Below are 18118 nucleotides of genomic sequence, written 5' to 3'. Positions count from 1 at the left end.
ATGCCTTAGTGGCGGCGGTGGCTGTCCCTTGATACGAGGATGATGTCTGTCAGGGGGAAAAGTCATGATGAGACGTAAAATGGCTGAGGAGTCTAATCTGCGCTCTACAGGTTTTTCCATGTGTGTTACAGGTGGTTGCTTGGAAAAAGCACAACTGCTGGCTGGGAGGCTGTACACTTTCCTTCCTTCTCTGCCATTTCTCAGACAATTCTCTTCAAAACAGGCTGAGGCTTGATGTATGATGCAATATCATTGCAGTCTATTGCCAGACAGCTCTTAACAATTCGTGGGGTCAATACTTCCCTTCTTAAGATATACTTTCATGGTACCCTTGTAGTGTTTCCTCTGTTCCTCATGGGTCCTCTTAACATGACTAAGTTGGGAAAAGAGGACTTGCTTCAGAAGACGAGTATCAGCCATCCGCACACAATGACCAGCCCAGTGAAGTTGATGTTTTATAATCTTCGCCTCAACACTGATGATGTTAGCTGCAGAGACCGCTGCCATTGGTATGATGATTTTCCTATCTGATATGGAGAAAATTCCTAAGGCAGCACTGTAGGTACCGCTCCAGATGCTTAAGATGGCTTTGGTATGTCACCCACGTCTCACACCCATAAAGGAGAGTGGGGATGACTGCTGCATTGTAGACCAGAATCTTAGTTTCCATCCACAGATCTCTGTCAATAAAGGTGTGATGAGGCAACTTGCTGAAGGATGTGCTAGCATAGCAGATCCTATGTTCAAGCTTCACATTAAGATCCAAATGTCTACAAGGCAGTTTTATAGCCCTGCAGTCCAAGGCCCATGAGCCCATGTCTGTGAGGTGCCAGAGCTCAGGCTTCAACCCAAACCTAAACATCTACACTGCAATTTTACAGCCCCACAGCCCAAATCAACAGACATGGACCAGCAGTGGGTATTTTATTGCAGTGTAGACATACCCTGTATATGTTTGTGTGCATGGTCTGAGAAGCCAGACACTGAAAAGGGAAGTTTTGGCTATTAGACAACAAGAAACTTTCAGTCCTTTTTTAAATGGTTAACTGGACAATTATTCTGCAAGCTTTACAATCCAGCTTGCAGAGTGTCTCGTTGTTATCCTGTCAGGCAGTTAATGTTTAAAACCATTTATTTTCTGTTTTCATGGTTGCACCTCAAGAAATGCGTTCTATTTTATCTAAACTGAAATGGATCTGGCTGTTCTGTTTTGGAAAATATTGACTGTAATGTCCTGGAGTGGTCTGTTTGCCTGTTTTCAAATTCAAAACAAAGTAAAGAGGAATTAACTGCTGAATTGTTGGTCTCATATCAGAGAAAATCAGCCCCCAGAAATTGCCCTGGCACTGACTATGGGTAGGCTGGGCTCCAAATGAGCCACACCAAAAGGCTAAATAAAAGCAGGTTCACCCTCCATTCCCCTGACACAGCTCTGTCAGGGCACGCCAATTCTAACCTACAGCCCCCTCCTTTGAACACATTAACTAAGACATTAAAAAGAAAACAGGCAAAAGAGTAGTGCAATAGCCCACTGTATGTTGCCTTGCCCTTCATGGGCTGAGGACATGGCAACTCAGCCCTTCTGGGGGATGGTTCATATCCCATTGCACCCAAGCAGTGCTCTCCAGCTAAAACTCAGAGCAGCCCTGATAGGTTTTAGACTAGGGACAATTAAACCAATTCTAATGCTTCTTGGCAAACAAATATCTGAGAATGGGCTCTTCAGTTTAGCAGAGAAAGGTACAACATAATCCAATGGCTGGAAGTAGAAGCTAGACAAATTCAGACTGGGAACGAGGCATACATTTTTAACAGTTAGGATAATTGCCATTGGAACAACTTAGCAAGGGTTGTAGTGGATTCTCCATCACTGGCAATTTTAAAATCAAGACTGGATGTTTTTCTAAAAGATATCCTGTAGGAATTATTTGGGGTGGCCTGTGTTATACAGGAGGTCAGACTAGATGATAACAGTGGTCCCTTCTGGCCGCAGAATCTATGACTCTAGAGGCAGCAGTAGGACACAGAACCTTCCATGGACTGAAAAAGTCAATTAGGGAAAATTGTAGGAGGGCATTCTGCGACTATTCTACCTGCCCAGATTTCAGTACTCCCCCATACTGATTGCCCAGGAAGGGCTAAAGCCTGCAGCCCATTTTTTCTACTAAGGCTAAAGAATAAGTAATCAGACGGTGGCATGATAGTGGAGGACAGGTGCAGATGGGGTTCATTAAACTGCAAGGCTCAGCTGTCAATTATAAAAAGGAGAACGAACAAAGGTGGTGGGAAGACGTTGGTCTCAGCCTGATGGTTGTTTGGCTGCTACAATTTGCACCTTGGAAAGAGAAGAATCTTGTCCTTTGTTGATTTTTCTGCTTGTGTCAGGAAGGGGGAGAATTATTTTTTACAAGATTAAATTCTGGAAAAAAAGAACAACTGTTTTTGTTTTCTATTTGGTGAGCTACTTGGGAGTGGGGGTGGGGAGCTCACTCTGTGACAGATCCTAGGGGTCCTGACTCCTCCTTAAACAAAAAGGATCATTAATAACATTGTGGCTATATAAGCTAAAATGAGATTAACAATCCTTATGTTTAGGCTGGAGTGAAGGTATCAGGAATAGTTCCAGCCCTAATGCACATCATTACATAATTACTAGGAATGTTAACCATGCTCTGAAGATTCCTATATTGTACATTGCTGGAGACAACCTATAGGACAAAAGGAATCAGTGATCTGATTAAAACGCAACAACTCATATGTTCCAGATGACATACAATGCAATATAAAAGAATTATGCTCTCACCTGCATGGATGTATATAAGGTATAACAACTGAAGTCAATATTTCCACTAATGTAGATGGGAAGAAGAAGAATCAGATCAATATTTATAAATTAAAAATCAGAGTGAGAGGGTCAGGGCCGGCTCTAGCCATTTTGCCGTCCCAAGCATGGCGGCATGCCACGGGGGGCGCTCTGCCGCTCGCCAGTCCCACAGCTCCAGTGGATCTCCCGCAGATGTGGCTGCGGAGGGTCCGCTGGTCCTGCGGCTCCAGTGGACCTCCCGCAGGCGTGCCTGCGGATGCTCCACTGGAGCCGCGGGACCAGCGGACCCTCAGCAGGCATGCCTGCGGGAGGTCCACCGGAGCCGCCTGCTGCCCTCCCGCCAGCCGGGAGAGTGCCCCCCGTGGCATGCTGCCCCAAGAACATGCTTGGCGTGCTGGGGCCTGGAGCCGGCCCTTTAGAGGGTGGCCTGTGACCTTGTAACTGTGTACTCCTCCACTCTGAGACCCATGTTTTAAGTTTATGCAGCCTTTCAAAGAGATGCTTGTTGGCAAACTCGGGTATTTTCACAGTGCAAGCAGTAAAAATATTGACAAATATTTAGAAATAGAGGAGATGAATCCTCTTTGGGCCCAACTGATCAAAAAATACAGTTCACGTACTATGTCCATTGGCTGATGCGCGAGTCCATAGACTTCTTTGTGGAACAAGGCAGTTTAAAAGGAATTAATTGCAACTTTGGAAGAAATTCTTCTGGCTGCAAGGAAATAAAAGTAACATTCTGGAGCACTTTTGGCTGCAGATAGTGCCAAGACAAGGAGCGAGTAAGCTCTTGAATCTCTCCCCAAAACTATTGCACGGGGATTTGACAGTTTTGGATGCATTTTGACTAGTTCCTGGAAACCTTCTCTCTTTTGATGATTTTTCTCTGTATCTGAGGTTTGTGATACTGTGATACCAAGCTATTGAATAAGACTAGTGTGATCATTTCTAGGAAACCAAGCCTCTCATAGGTGATTAGCATTTAAATAAGACAGTCACTGAGGACTATATGTTACATGCACCAAAATAGCATTCAGATTGAGCAAGACAAATTTGAATACAGTACTATGACTAGAGATCATAATTACAGATATTGAAGAGAGCACAGTGTTATGGGTTGGTTATAACCAGTTACAGGGCAGCACTATTGAAATAACAGGGGTGCTGCAGGTCAGGATCAATCATTGGCAAAGATCCGTGGGAGAGTAGATCTAGAACAGCAGATTAGGTTGCAGAGTCATAGGAAGGCTGGTCCCCCAACTACTGCTTTGAATAGTAGATAAAGCACTGGACTGAGACTCATGAGACCTGGTTCTGTTCCTCTCTCTGCAAGTGACCTGCTGTGTGGCTTAGGGCATGTAATGGCCTTCTCTGTGTCCCAGTTTCCCCATCTGTAAAATGGGGAGATAATGATACTAACCACCTTTGAAAAGTGCTTTGAGCTCTACTGCGGAAAAGCACTATATAAGAACTAGATACTATTATTATTGAAACTTAGATATTTTGGCTCAGATACAACTGTGATGGGTGGCAGTATAACACCCTAAAAGAGAAATTTTCAGTTTGTGTGCTGTTTAATCCTCACCTTCTTTTGTACTTTTTGAAAACATTCCCAAAGTGAACAGAAATAGAAATCAATATTTTCAGAAATTGAGTGTCTAAAGTTAGATTCCTACAGACTTATTTAAGCATTGAAACAAATGGGCATAATTTTCAAAAGTGACCAGCTCTCCCAGCAGCTCACATTCACTTCAGTGGCAATCAGCACTCCTGAAAACCAGCTCACATATTTAGGTGTGTAAATAATAATTTGGGACCCTAACTTTAATGCATCTATTTTTACAAATCTTGGCCAGAATGTTTTCCTAGCAATTCTGTCCCACTGTTTATGTACATAGAGGGCATGTTAACATTTGTCAAACCCACACCGCCTTTTGGGGGAAGACTATTGGAGGATGGCAGAATCCCTGCATAGAAACTGTAGCTAGCTGTTCAGACTGAACCTGTTCCAATCTCCAGAGATACACCAAACTGGATTCACAAGGGAGACTTACGCACTTAACTGACAAGTTAAGTGCCACTCGCATTCACAAAATCACCATTCAGCTGCTGCCTAAACCAGTAGATCCCTAAAGTCCCTAAGCACCTAAGTTTCCACCAGCAAAATGCCCCTGGTACCTAAATTGCATGTCCAGCCACCTACGCCCTTGAATAGTGGCCCCACCCCCCAGCTCAGTGCCTAACTTGTGCCTAAGGCCTGGTGGGAGTCACAAAATTCCACTGCCTACCTTGCATTTGGGGCCTGATCCAGTAGACATGCTCAGAGGATACCTTAGAGCATGTCTACAGATTGGGCCACGCACAAAATGGTGGAGGTGATGCCACTTCCCTTTCAATGTCCCAGTGCATAGAATACTAAACCCAGGGATTTAGGGTGACCAGATGTCCTGATTTTATAAGGACATTTCAGCTATTCAGGGCTTTGTCTTATATGGGCACCTATTACCCTCCTCCTGCCCAATTTTTCACACTTGCTCTTTGGTCACCCTACAGGGTTGAACCAGGACTCCCACCTCCCAGGTAAGCAGTGACCAAGTCATTAAAAAAAAAGTGCCAGAATGCATTTCCATTCCTCATCACTCAGAATTCATAGTACCAGAAGTCTGAGGAAGAAGCTAGCATGGTGTTCTAGAGCATTCCGCATGACTCATAGGTCAGAAGGGACCAATATGATCATCTAGTCTGACCTCCTGCACAAGGTAGGCCACAGAACCCTACCCGTCCACTTTTATAACAACCCCTAACCCAGGACTGAATTACTGAAATCCTCAAAATTGGTTTGAAAACCTCAAGCTGCAGAGAATCCACCAGCAAGCGACCCATGCCCCACGCTGCAGGGGAAGGCTAAAAACCTCCAGGGCCCCTGCCAATCCGCCCTGGAGGAAAATTCCTTCCCGACCTCAAATATGGTGATCAGCTAAACCCTGAGCATGTGTGCAAGACTCACCAGCCAGCACCCAAGAAGGAATTCTCTGCAGTAACTCAGTTCCCATCCCATCCAACATCTCCCTGCAGACCATTGAGCAGACTTATCTGGTGACAATCCAAGATCAATTGCCCAAATTAAACTATCCTATCATAACATCCCCTCCATATACTTATCAAGCTTAGTCTTAAAGCCAAATAAGTCTTTTACCCCCACTACTTCCCTCGGAAGGCTGTTCCAGAACTTCACTCCCCTAATGGTTAGAAACCTTCGTCTAATTTCAATTCTAAACCTCCTAATATCCAGTTTGTACCCATTCGTCCTCGTGCCTACATTAGTACTAAACTTAAATAATTCCTCTCCCTCCCTAACGTTAACCCCCCTGTTAATTTATATAAAGCAAGCATATCCCCCCGCAGCCTTCTTTTGGCCAGGCTAAACAAGCCAAGCTCTTTGAGTCTCCTTTCATAAGGCAGGTTTTCCATTCCTCGGATCATCCTAGTAGCCCGTCTCTGGACCTGTTCCAGTTTGAATTCATCCTTCTTGAACATGGGACACCAGAACTGCACACAATATTCCAGATGGGGTCTCACCAGCGCCTTATATAACGGTACTAACACCTCCTTATCCTTGCTGGAAATACCTCGCCTGATGCATCCTAAAATCACATTTGCTTTTTTAACAGCCGTATCACATTGGCGGCTCATAGTCATCCTGCTATCAACCAATACTCAAGCCTGCAGGCGAGAGCCCTAACCATTGTGCTGCAGAGGCATGCTCACTCTCACTCTCTCTGGCCCAATAACTTTATACACAGTGGAACAGGTCCAACAGCAGAGACTGAGAGCCCCACCCCAAAGTACCACATAGCCCAGTGGTCAGGACACTCTTCACAGCAGTGGAAGACCTGGGTTCAAGTTCCTTCTCCACATCAGGCAGAGGGGGAATTTAAACTCAGGTCTCCCACATCCTGGGTGAGGATGCTAACCACTGAGATATTGGCTGTAAGGTGGGCACCACTGCCTCCTCTTGGCTTAGGTGCGTAACTTCCAGGGGAGGTTTCATGGCTATGAATCCCAAGCAGAGAAAGGTGCTTAAATCCAGGCCAGAGGGAGGTGACTAACTCCCGATGGGGTATAGGTTTACACCTCTTTTGCATTGCCTGCCAGGGAGCTTAGGTCGCTCCCTATGTGGCTTACTGTTTTTTGTGAATCCCATTTTTAGGTGCCTGACTCTCCTCATATATTGTACAAGGACCCTGGGTCCCTAACTTGGAGTAGTGAATTCCACTAGGCAGCACGTTATCTAAAAGTGAGATGGTGCAATGGTCTGTATTGCAGCACCTACATGCCCTCATGAATCTAGCCCACAGTGCTGTTTGGAGTGTCAGAATTTGGCCAGTAGCACCTGTGCTTGTTCGCTATCCTTTGCTTCCTATCCCTTCCTGGGGAATGAATGAAGTGGTTCTGAAGCAGAGGCAATGAAAACCAACCAAAAATGAATGCTGAATGCAGCATTTCCTAGTATCAGATCCTCTGTGGAGGTGTTCTGGTTCAGTAAGCGGGTGTTCAGGTTAAGAAAACAGCAGAAGGGTAAATGGAATGAAAAGCTAACATGAGAATTGGGAGCCAATGCCAAAGGAGAGAGATGTGGATCTTAATAAGAGGAAGGAAAAGGAAGAGCATCTTCAACACATTTCTCAGATGGCTCCTTGCCACTACTCTCAGCTTTACACTGTTTCACTGTGAAAAAACTGGAGTGCATGTATTATTAAATGACTTCCACATATGTTTTCTACAAAGGCTATAGTATTCATAGAATCATAAAATATCAGGGTTGGAAGGGACCTCAGGAGGTCATCTAGTCCAACCCCCTGCTCAAAGCAGGACCAACACCAACTAAATCATCCCAGCAAGGGCTTTGTCAAGCTGGGCCTTAAAAACCTCTAAGGATGGAGATTCCACCACCTCCCTAGGTAACCCATTCCAGTGCTTCACCACCCTCCTAGTGAAAAAAGATTTTCCTAATATCTAACCTAAACCTCCCCCACTGCAACTTGAGACCATTACTCTGAGCAGCCTAGATCCTTCCTCTTTGGAACCCCCTTTCAGGTAGTTGAAAGCAGCTGTCAAATCCCCCCTCATTTTTCTCTACTGCAGACTAAATAATCCCAGTTCCCTCAGCCTCTCCTCATAAATCATGTGCTCCAGCCCCCTAATAATTTTTGTTGCCCTCTGTTGGACTCCTTCCAATTATTCCACATCCTTCTTGCAGTATGGAGACCAAAACTGGACACAGTACTCCAGATGAGGCCTCACCAATGCCAAATAGAGGGGAATGTTCACATCCCTTGATCTGCTGGCAATGCTCCTAATTATACAGCCCAAAATGCAGTCAGCCTTCTTGGCAACAAGGGCACACTGTTGACTCATATCCACCTTCTCGTCCACTGTAACCCCTAGGTACTTTTCAGCAGAACTGCTGCCTAGCCACTTGGCCCTCTTCTGTATTGAGAAGGCACTTTAATTTAAACTTCTAACTAGTTTATATTTTTCTAAAAAATATAGAGTAAGGTATACAGATTTCAGATCTTTCCATTATTAGAAATACATTATCTCATCATTCCTTACCTACGTACATACGCGCACACACAAACATCCCTCCCCTCCTTCTCCTGTCCCAGCAATTAAAGACCCATCTCTCAAATGTAACATTTAACAAGAACATACAGTCTGTCTTTTAACAAAGATACTGTATCTACCATTGAATCAGTACATTCACTGATTCCAATCTCCTCACTGTATCAACAGTTTAATACTGTAGGCTGTTGGTGTACTGGTCTTTCTATTATCTCTGAGCTCTATTTCCTTTGAGCACTGTAATTACTCACAGAGGAACTTTCATTCACACATTCTTAAACCGTGAGATACATTTCAACTTTTTAAAAATCTCCTGTCACACCTGCTGACTCTCTGCTTTGAAACCTGTAATGCATGCCTATCGGGCTAACATGGAAATTGCTCACAGCAATAGCCTCTGGGAGTCTAGCTCTGTCTAACAAAACCACATGGTGGTGTACGAAGAATAATGCAGTGTGTGCCAGTAACAAGAAAGTAGAGATATCAAGAGAGAGCAATTGAGAAGGCACTAGTACTGTAGGACAGAGCTTTATATCTTAGAGGGGCAGTAGCACATGGGAATTGTGTGAGGCCCGGAACCATAGGTGCTGGTACTTGGGGTGCCGGGGGTGTTGCTGCACCACCTGGCTTGAAGTGGTTTCCATCATATCCAGGATTTACAGTTTGGTTCAATGGCTCTCAGCACCCCCACTATACAAATTGTTCCAGCACCCTGGGCAGAACCATATTCAGATGACTGGGAGCATCTCAAGACCACCTGAAGCAATCTTTCCCAAGCTCCTTCTGGCGAATGCTCAGAGATAACATTCCTTAAATTGCATTGGGACAAGGTCCTAAACAGTGATAGTAAGAGTAATAAGGGCGGGGACTGTATGTTGGAGAACTTGTTCCACCACTTTATGAAAAGCAAGGACTAATCCCCCTCGCTCCCTCCACCCTTTTCTTACATTCAAACAGTTTTGTGAGAGTATGATACCTGTATAAGGAAGTTGAGATTTTCAAGATTAATTCTGGTCTGAGTTTAATTACATACGTCACCTTCGCAGGATTGGGCCTTAAAAGGCACAAAACCAAAGGAAGAGTGGAGGTTGGGGTCCAAGTAGATGATCCAGGTGATGACTGGCACATATTAGTAACATGCATGTTTTGAAGTTTATTCAAAGTTGGGGTGAAGTGGAATTGGCAAAAGAGGAGTTAATAGGAGCAAGGAGGAGGAAAAGTGACACTGAGGGGACAGAGAGAAAGTGATATGGAGAGAGGAAAGGAAGGATGAAGAGGAGCATGTGTGGGTAAGGAGATTCAGGCTGGTAGTGGAGGGACTGCGATAGGAAAGGTAGGGATACTTGCCTTTTGCATTTTTTAAAAAGCCTTTTACATACTTTATTAAAAAACCCAGAATGATGTACAATTGCCCTTGCCTAATTCTATGATTTTAGCTTTACCTCTACAACATAACCATTGTTCTTTATGAATGTAACAAAATACCACCCGGTCCCTTTCCACCAAACAACTGAGCTCCAATCCACAAAGCAGGTTCTCTCTCTATAGAAAGATAATATTGTGTGCGTGCGCGCAGGCAACCCCCACCCCAATTCCCCACACTCATCGCCACCCTGCAGAACATAGAAGTCCAGATGAGTTCTGACAATTTCTCTAGGCCATTAGATTTCTGAAGGCTGCTCTGGAGGCAATGCTGTGCTGTTGTCAGCTCTGCACCTCTGAGGAGGGAACCTGCTTAAGCTGCCCCACTATCACCTCTGCAGGTATCTGGGGGAGGCCTTACGGGAGCCCCAAAGTTTGGCTTAAGACACTGTAATGCAGATCCCATTTTGAAAGCAGAGCAAAGCAGGGACTTTCAAAAATTGTTGCAAAAAGTTCTATGTTTTTAGCTGAATTAATAGTTATTAACCATTTTTTAAATTAATAGAACTTACCTTATAAGGATTTCAGGAGTGTCTGCCTGTCTCATGCACTCCACTGCTGAATCAAACTGCCATGTTAACTTACATCAGATTGTCAAGATTACATCTTATGGGTTGATTGTTAATTTTCTAATTATACATAAGATACTTAGGTTTAGCGATTTATGGTAATTCGTAACGAGATGTAATAATTAGAATTGTACATTAGTGCACTTTTCTATGAATTACAAACTGCTTCATAGACAGTAGATCATTCCAACTCTACTGTTGACTCACTGTGTAAGCTCAGGAGAGTCACTTAACCTCTCCTGGTCTCATTAACTCCCCTGTAAAAATGAAGATACTGTATTGTACACCTTTGTAAAATGTTTTGAAATCTATAGCTGGAAAGTGCTAAGCATTATTGTTATTACAATTCTTACTAACTTGGGCAGCCCAGCCTAGCAGCTAGCACACCAAACTGGGATTGAGAAGATCTGGGTTCTAGTCCCAGCTCTGGCCTGCTGGGTAGCCTTGGATAAGTCATTTTCCCGCTCTGTACCTCAGTTTTCCCATCTGTAAAATGAGGATAATCTACCTCCTTTGTAAAGCACTTTGGGATCCACTGATGAAAAATGCTATTTTAGGGCTAGTCACTGTATTAATATTATTACTTTTCTCATCCAAGATGCAACTCCTTTTCTGTGACATTATTCTCACTTTTTGCCTGACAGGTATCATATCCTTCCCTTCACTGAGAAGCCTATCTACCTCACAAAAATGGGGCACAGGCAGGAGAACATACAGCACAGTCACAAATCCTGCTTCAACAATCACTCTTATGCCTCCTTCAAGGACACAGTCAGCAAACACGCCCAAAATTGCAGAAATTTTGCTTGGTCGTCAGTCATCAGTTCCAGAAAAGCCTGTCACAACCAGCCAGCATGTCCCAGAGTCAGACTTTCTTCCCTCTAGCAGTGTAGCTTCTGTGGAGACTCTTTACCTCTCCCCTACCTTCAGCATCTTTGATCCTTTAAGGAATAGTGTGGCAAACAGTGAGATTCTGAAACCAACTCCAGCTTCTTCTAAACAATTCCCTGGACCTAATACAACCACCATGCTAAACTTCAATTCCTCCACACCTAGTAGTCTGCAGACATTTAACACAAATCTCCATCTTTCCCCAAGGCCAGGTGAGTTTGTGCATTCCATGTCTAACAGTAGACAAGTGTCTAATCTGCATTCTAATTTCTTTGTTACCTCCTCTCCCAGCCCACATCCTCTTTGTAGTTCTTGCAAAACATGCATGCAGTAGTGACAGCACTCAGCAAAGGAAGTTAGCTCTTCTGAATTTAAAAGGTGTTAAGAAAAAAAGCTATCTGTGCCTTGTCTTGTGCCTCCTTGCTGTCACTAGAGTGAACACAATACTAAATGTTCAGAGCTACTTAAATGGAGGTTAAGTAACATCTTTCCTTCACATTTTCATATTCAATATTAGATACGACAAGCCAAAGCAAAATCTTACAGAATGAAAGCGTAATAAGTATCTTTATTTAAGGGCCCTTGAAAATGCTGTAAGATGTTTGTACATCATTTAAGCAAATTTAGCGCAGTTGCAAGGTGCTGGATTATCAGCGCTAGGGACTGAAATTCTCCGGTTACTCACAGAACAGCTTCAGCATAGTTAATGTCAGAACAAGCTTTTATCTCAGTCTCACCTCCACTATTCAACCCTGACCATAAGGTAATTCAGTCTCCATGGCCCATTCACTGCTTCGCTTCTCTGTTGAGATGCCAACAAGAGGGTCCAGTAGTATCAGCTCGCTTCCTTACTAGGGCCTGGACAGAAACCACAAACTCACTTCACCGAAGCCATTGAAAAGCTATCAGATAGTAATTAATGATCTGCAGTATATCAGAAACTAGTGGTTTAGAAGTGAAAGGTTCCTTATCCCAATCCTAGTCCCCAGACCTCGCTAGTCCTATGACTTTTGTATCATACAGCTTTATACTTGTGACACGCAAACAAATGAAACCCCTTTATTTTCTTCTCACATGAGAAGTTCTCTCTAAACAGAAACTGTCAAGAGTTACTAATCTTGTGTTTATACCTGTGAGAGTTACTGGATGTTAGAAGAAACCTCTGAAGGAGGAGACAGGACTAGAGAATGAATAGCTGCCTCCATGAGAGTCAGTGCAGTGTTCTGAAGGTTCACTTATTAAGAAATGCTTCTCACTTGTTGATAGAGTCAATTGCTTTTGAGAGCAGCTATTTTTTAAGTTTAAAATGGGAATTTCTGAGACTTTCCCATTTAGGTTTATAGAATGTTGATGTACGCAAAGAAGCATTCTTGGGTCTTGAAAATGTAAACAAAAATGCATCATTTGGTAATGTTTTTATGTCAGTTGCACTAAGCATTATTCCCCTCTTCACCTCCTAGTCACTCTGGTGAGTCAGCTTATTGTTCTCACCTCTTAGGAATCCATCTCTGCCTGACAACATATCATACTCAGTCTAGATCACTGAGCCAGATTCATTTTAGCATTTTGTGCATATAATTGTTTTGGAGAGTGTGGAAAACAAGGTGAATTGCATCCTAAGGTGACAGTGACCACCTTAGAGGGTGGAACCTCTAAAAGAAGAAATTTTACTCCAGCAAAGTGTCACTACTTCCAAATGAAACAAAATTCATGCCACCAAGGAGATACTAAGTATTTTCAGAATAGAAGAGGAAGCCAGTTACTCATGGAAGCAGCAATCAAGTGGAGAATCTCTCCATCCCAGAAAAAGAATTTAAAAAAATAAAAAATAAATGTGATCTGTTTGGTGAAAGTCAGACAGCCAAGACCCCTGTACATTGTACATGGAGATTTGAAAGACTGGCACTCATACTGTTAAATTACATAGGTGTTTATATTTTAAATAGTAATGTGTAGATATAATCAAAATATTATCAGTAGCCTTGAGGCAAAAAATCTGTTAAACTGCTCCTTTCAGAGCCTATAGTTATTTGTGTCACTCCATCTTTTTTATTTTTATCCTGCAGGACAAAATGATTGCATCCTATTTGCTTTTTCACATACGAGGTGGAATCAGTGCACAGTGATGCAATGATATCGAGCATCAGTAAAATGTCACAGTATTAAGACTGAGTGCTAGGTCATGGCCTGTAATAAAGCTCCTTTTTGGCACTTTGGCAGTGCAATGAAGACAAAGCTTTTCTAAAAGGACAGCTAAGGATTCCTCCAGCATGGGGGAATAAGGCTAGGATTTCATAACTCTCTCCTTCCCAGCAGTTAAAGGAGGGAGAGTGCTGCACTGTTGTGATCCTCAGGTAGCGTAATGAACTCTGGGACCATTACAAACTGGTCTGACTTAGAGCAGTTCAGGGGCCAAACAAGTCTCCAGCTGGTCCTAGGAAAGAGAGGAAGACTGCAAAATTGGCATAAAGCTACCTTCCCCTTGTCCCAAGATGTGGTGGGTGCTGCTCTGGCCCATCTGAGGATTTAATCCTCAGTGTAGTGTCTTTGTAAGGCTGTGGGGCCTAGAAATGTCATTCCTATATTCTCTAGCTGTCCTACAAGCTCTGTGCTCTCAAGTCACGTATGAAGATCAGGAATTGTCTCATGAATTTTGAAATAAGTGGGTGTTCCACCTATAAACCTAAACAATGGTCTGTTACAATTTAGCACCATGCTGGATGTTTTAGTAGGTCCTTTTTGGCTTGTGAATCAGTCCAGTGTTAAGGCTGTTTGGGTCTTGTGTCAAGTACAGCATGTGGACTGAATGTTACATAATACCACCTCATTTTCCTACCAGCTCTACTCTTTGTGCCTTTTAGGGCAGGGGTTAACATTTTTATGTGTATGCGCCCAACACCCAGCACAATGGGACCCAGGGCCCAATCAGGCCTTCAGACACTACCTTAGTATAAATAATTTACTACTGCTACTATTAATTTTATGCAAAGATTGTATAGTGTTCATTTTTGTTTCTCTTTTACATATGTTTTAGGTTCGACCAGCTCCATGGCAACAACGTCCTCTTTTTCCACCTTTTCCATTTCATCCCCAGACTCAGTTGTTCCAGAGAACATAGTTCATCCTAACCTTATCCCTTCCTGTGGACCTTCAGGCTTGTCTTCACCTCACAAGCTCTCCTCTTCTGTTTTCTTTAATTGTCTCAAGGACAGGGTTACACATCCTTTTTCTTGCCAAAGATCTGAGGAAGAGGAGAGTGAAAACACCAGCATCCTGAATCTCCTCCCAGATAATTCAAGATGTGCTGGAAAAGTGAACAGTTTTGAGAGCAGAACTCTCCGCATTTCTGGTGGGAGCTGGGGGGCATTTCCTGTGCAGAATGTAGATCCCGTGGCTAGCCCCAATATGCCTTCTGCTGAAGGGTCACGTAACGTGGGCACAACACAGAAAGCCCTGAGCACTTTGGAGGAGATAAAAAATGCAGTTCTGGGACTGCGAGGGGACATAGGTAAAGTGGCCCAGGAGCTGCAAAACATTGGCAGCCAGATGGCAAGTCTGGTGGGTGACATTCAACATTTGAGCAAGTTCTCAGCATCTTCCCAAACTTCTAAGTATGCCCCATGTCAGCAGTAATTTTCACAATTTTCAGTGTAGCTTTGTGGTATCTTGTCCCAACAATACACTTCATATAAGTCATCAGACCTCTTTTACAGTGTTGAAATAACTACAGATAGAAATGCATAGGGCTGTTCTGTTCTTGTCATGGTCAATAAATAAATAATTTACATCTTTATCCTTTGAGTTTTATTAACATTTAGACTACACACACCTTGCATTTTACAAAATCCTCACATGGTACAGGACAAAGGTTTTGTGCATGGAAATCTGCCAGAGCAGTTATTTGTCAGCAAATAAAATAATATGTATCATGCAGTTCATTTATAGGGTGTCCCTGCATGTCTGAACACCCCTGCCCCCTTTGCAAACTGTATAATATAAGTCTTAGTGGGGAAAAAGGCAGCACGTGCATGCTTGGAAGTACCACAGATGCGGTACTAGGGAATCCCAGAGGCAGCCACAGGAAATAGCTTACCAGAGGTGTAAGACTTAGTGACCAAAAATAGGTGTAAGTTAATTGTTTAAAGAAACAGAAAACTGAAATGACAAGATGCACCATTAAATGAACCAGAAAAGAGAAATGAACAGCAATCCTAATAATTACCCCAAATCATCCAAAAACTGACTTATTGCTGCCACATGACTCACTACTTTTTCAAGCTGTCTGTAAGCTCTACAGTTTGTTACTCTCACTGCTGACTAGGTAAGGACTAAAACCTTGTATATTAAAAGCACTAGGCCCCTCTTCCTTCCAAGACAATGATCCGCTGGCTCCTTCCCCACCCTGTGTCTTCCTAATGGAGGATGACAAACTCACCCCCTTTCTATTTTACTTCATAAGGAGGGATCCAAGTTAGCTTCTCTCAAGAATGGTTTTCCCTGGTTCTAGACCAAAACCTAAACAGGTGGATTGGCTGGTTGGCCCTGGACCCTCCCACATGCAACAGGTCCAGTCTAAAGAGAGGCCTGAGGAATGGCTAGCAAACACAACATGGATTCTCAATGAATTCCGCAACTGACAAAGAAATTTCACTAGCCCAACCATCAGAACAAGCCCTCAGCCACAGCAAATCAAAACCCCCAAATCTTCAGGCCCAATCCATTCTTGTCAGTGGAACTCCGGTTGCACATACCCAAAGGCAGAAAAATCTGCCTGGAGGAGCTCAAGATGCCCTCAAACCCAATTCTTTCAGAAGGGTACGGAGCCAGATGTGATGATTCAATGCATCTCCTAGGGAGCCACTTGTGATGTGGCTTCTCTGGAGTCCTAGCTGGAGTTTAAAACTTCTACTCTTCATCAGGATCCCCAAATGAGGATGGTACCAGCATCTGCCCATCACTGGAATTGAATGTGTCCAATGGTGCAACTGCAGGCACAAGGCAGTTCAACTTGCAAACACTGTACCTATGGGGAAAGTGGAGGAGGGAATCAAATCCCTTATTGAAAGGATGTCACAGATATGATTCAGTCAGATCATCTAGATCAATCCCACTTAGTTCAATGCTTGAATCAGAGACCTCTAAGAAATACTTAGATGCTGCAGAAAGTGATGGTGATAAGATGGATGTGGCAATCTTCTCTATGAGTTAATATTGAACCAGTGGCTTAGCAAGGTGTGTGGAAGCCCCATGCAACTGTAAGTGCAATCTTTCAGATGAGACAAAGACAGAGAGAAGACCTGAATGCTTGGCACTCCTTATAAAAATAAAGGCCAGTAAAGGTCACACAGTGTCCTGACCAAAATTCCATTATGTGTTGCCTACCTAAAAACTCCCCACATAGTTTCACTTGGAAAAGGTACTCTTCACTTCTTGTCCTAACCAGTTGTGTAATATTGCTCTGTGTTACTGAAGTTAGTTGTTTTCATCCTGAAGACGATCGCATTTCAGGTACGGATTAAGCATGCCCTATGTGTAGTTTGTGTGTTGCTTTCAATTTGTAAAGCGCTTTGAGATCTTTTAGGACAAAAGATGCTATGTTGAAATGTAAGATCATCATTGCCTAGGAGGAAAGCATTCCAGAGATACAGGACCTTGATAGAGAAGGCCATGCCTCCTGTCCTTTCAAAACTCTATAGTGGGATGATCAATTCCAATAGTCAGTTGACAGGACAGAAGGCTGCAAGTGGTCTCTCAGATAGACTGCTCTTATATTACTTTAGGGTGTAAATACTCGACAGTCATACTTGCTTAACATCAAACATAATTTGCCACAATATTTTTTGACATTATCCAAGGTTTTTCATTAAATGGGTGACCTTCCTCAGAGAGTGGTGCGTGGCATCACAGGGAGGCACAGCCAGCATTGTGAACCTTCTACTGTAGCCTGTGAAGCAGGGGCAAGCACCATGGGAGAGCGCATGCTTCACCCTTTAAACAGGTATGGCAGTGCCTGCTGACTTTTACTGCCAGAGGATTTCTGGCTGAGTCATGCCTCTAGGCACTTCTGCTTGGGCTGAATAGCCCCTAAATCCCACTCACCTTCCTGCTTGCACATCACCGAGTCACCTCTTGAAAACCAGAGAGAGCAAGGAGAGAAGAGAGAACAAGAGGTTAATACTGAGATGTGCAACTACAAGAGAACTGACTGAAGGTTCTGAGGTCACAGGAGGAGAATATATACAATGATAACCGAGGTTCATCAATTTGAAAAACTCAGAACTGGAAACAGAAGTGGAAATGCCAATAATAGACTCAATGTGGCTGATTTCAAGTGGCAGTTTAAATGCTGTCTGATAAAGGTCTAATGGAGAACAACTGACTGATGAGATTTGTTTGGAAGGGAGCATGCAGCGATGGAAAGGATGGATGGACCTAATCATTACGCTCCACTGGAAGACACAACTGTGGTTAATCAGAACCTGTCTGGTGTTGATGAATACATTAAAAGCTGCTGTGGGCACACTGCCCTCTCCTCTCAGGGGAGGTGGGCAGAATATTTCTGCCATGGATGCTGCTAAAATAAGCTATTTGATTCTCTCTCTCTCTTGTATTGCTAGAAGATTATGAGAGATTTCTTTACTGAAGATGTGACCCCATCCTCTCAAAAACCACAGCTTTGTATAAAATAAATCCATGTGTAAGGGAGAACCATCAAAAGGGCAGGGGATGTGGAGATAAGACTACCTACGAAATATGAAGCTGAAGAATGAACAGGGACTGAGAAACC

General features: G+C 43.4%; 1 protein-coding gene across 1 annotated transcript in view; it reads left to right on the top strand.

Annotated features, from left to right (window-relative positions):
* Positions 1 to 14987, top strand: part of ENTHD1 (ENTH domain containing 1) — a 66615-nt gene extending 51628 nt beyond the window's left edge. Inside the window, 2 exon segments of the mRNA XM_030553709.1 lie at positions 11080 to 11543; positions 14366 to 14987. Coding sequence (XP_030409569.1) covers positions 11080 to 11543; positions 14366 to 14964 — 1063 coding nt within the window. The 3' untranslated portion in view covers positions 14965 to 14987.
* The last annotated feature ends 3131 nt before the right edge of the window (positions 14988 to 18118 follow it).

This window comes from Gopherus evgoodei, chromosome 1 (assembly GCF_007399415.2).
Source record: "Gopherus evgoodei ecotype Sinaloan lineage chromosome 1, rGopEvg1_v1.p, whole genome shotgun sequence".
NCBI classification, from domain to species: Eukaryota; Metazoa; Chordata; order Testudines; family Testudinidae; genus Gopherus; species Gopherus evgoodei.
This window is presented reverse-complemented; position numbering and strand designations above follow the sequence as displayed.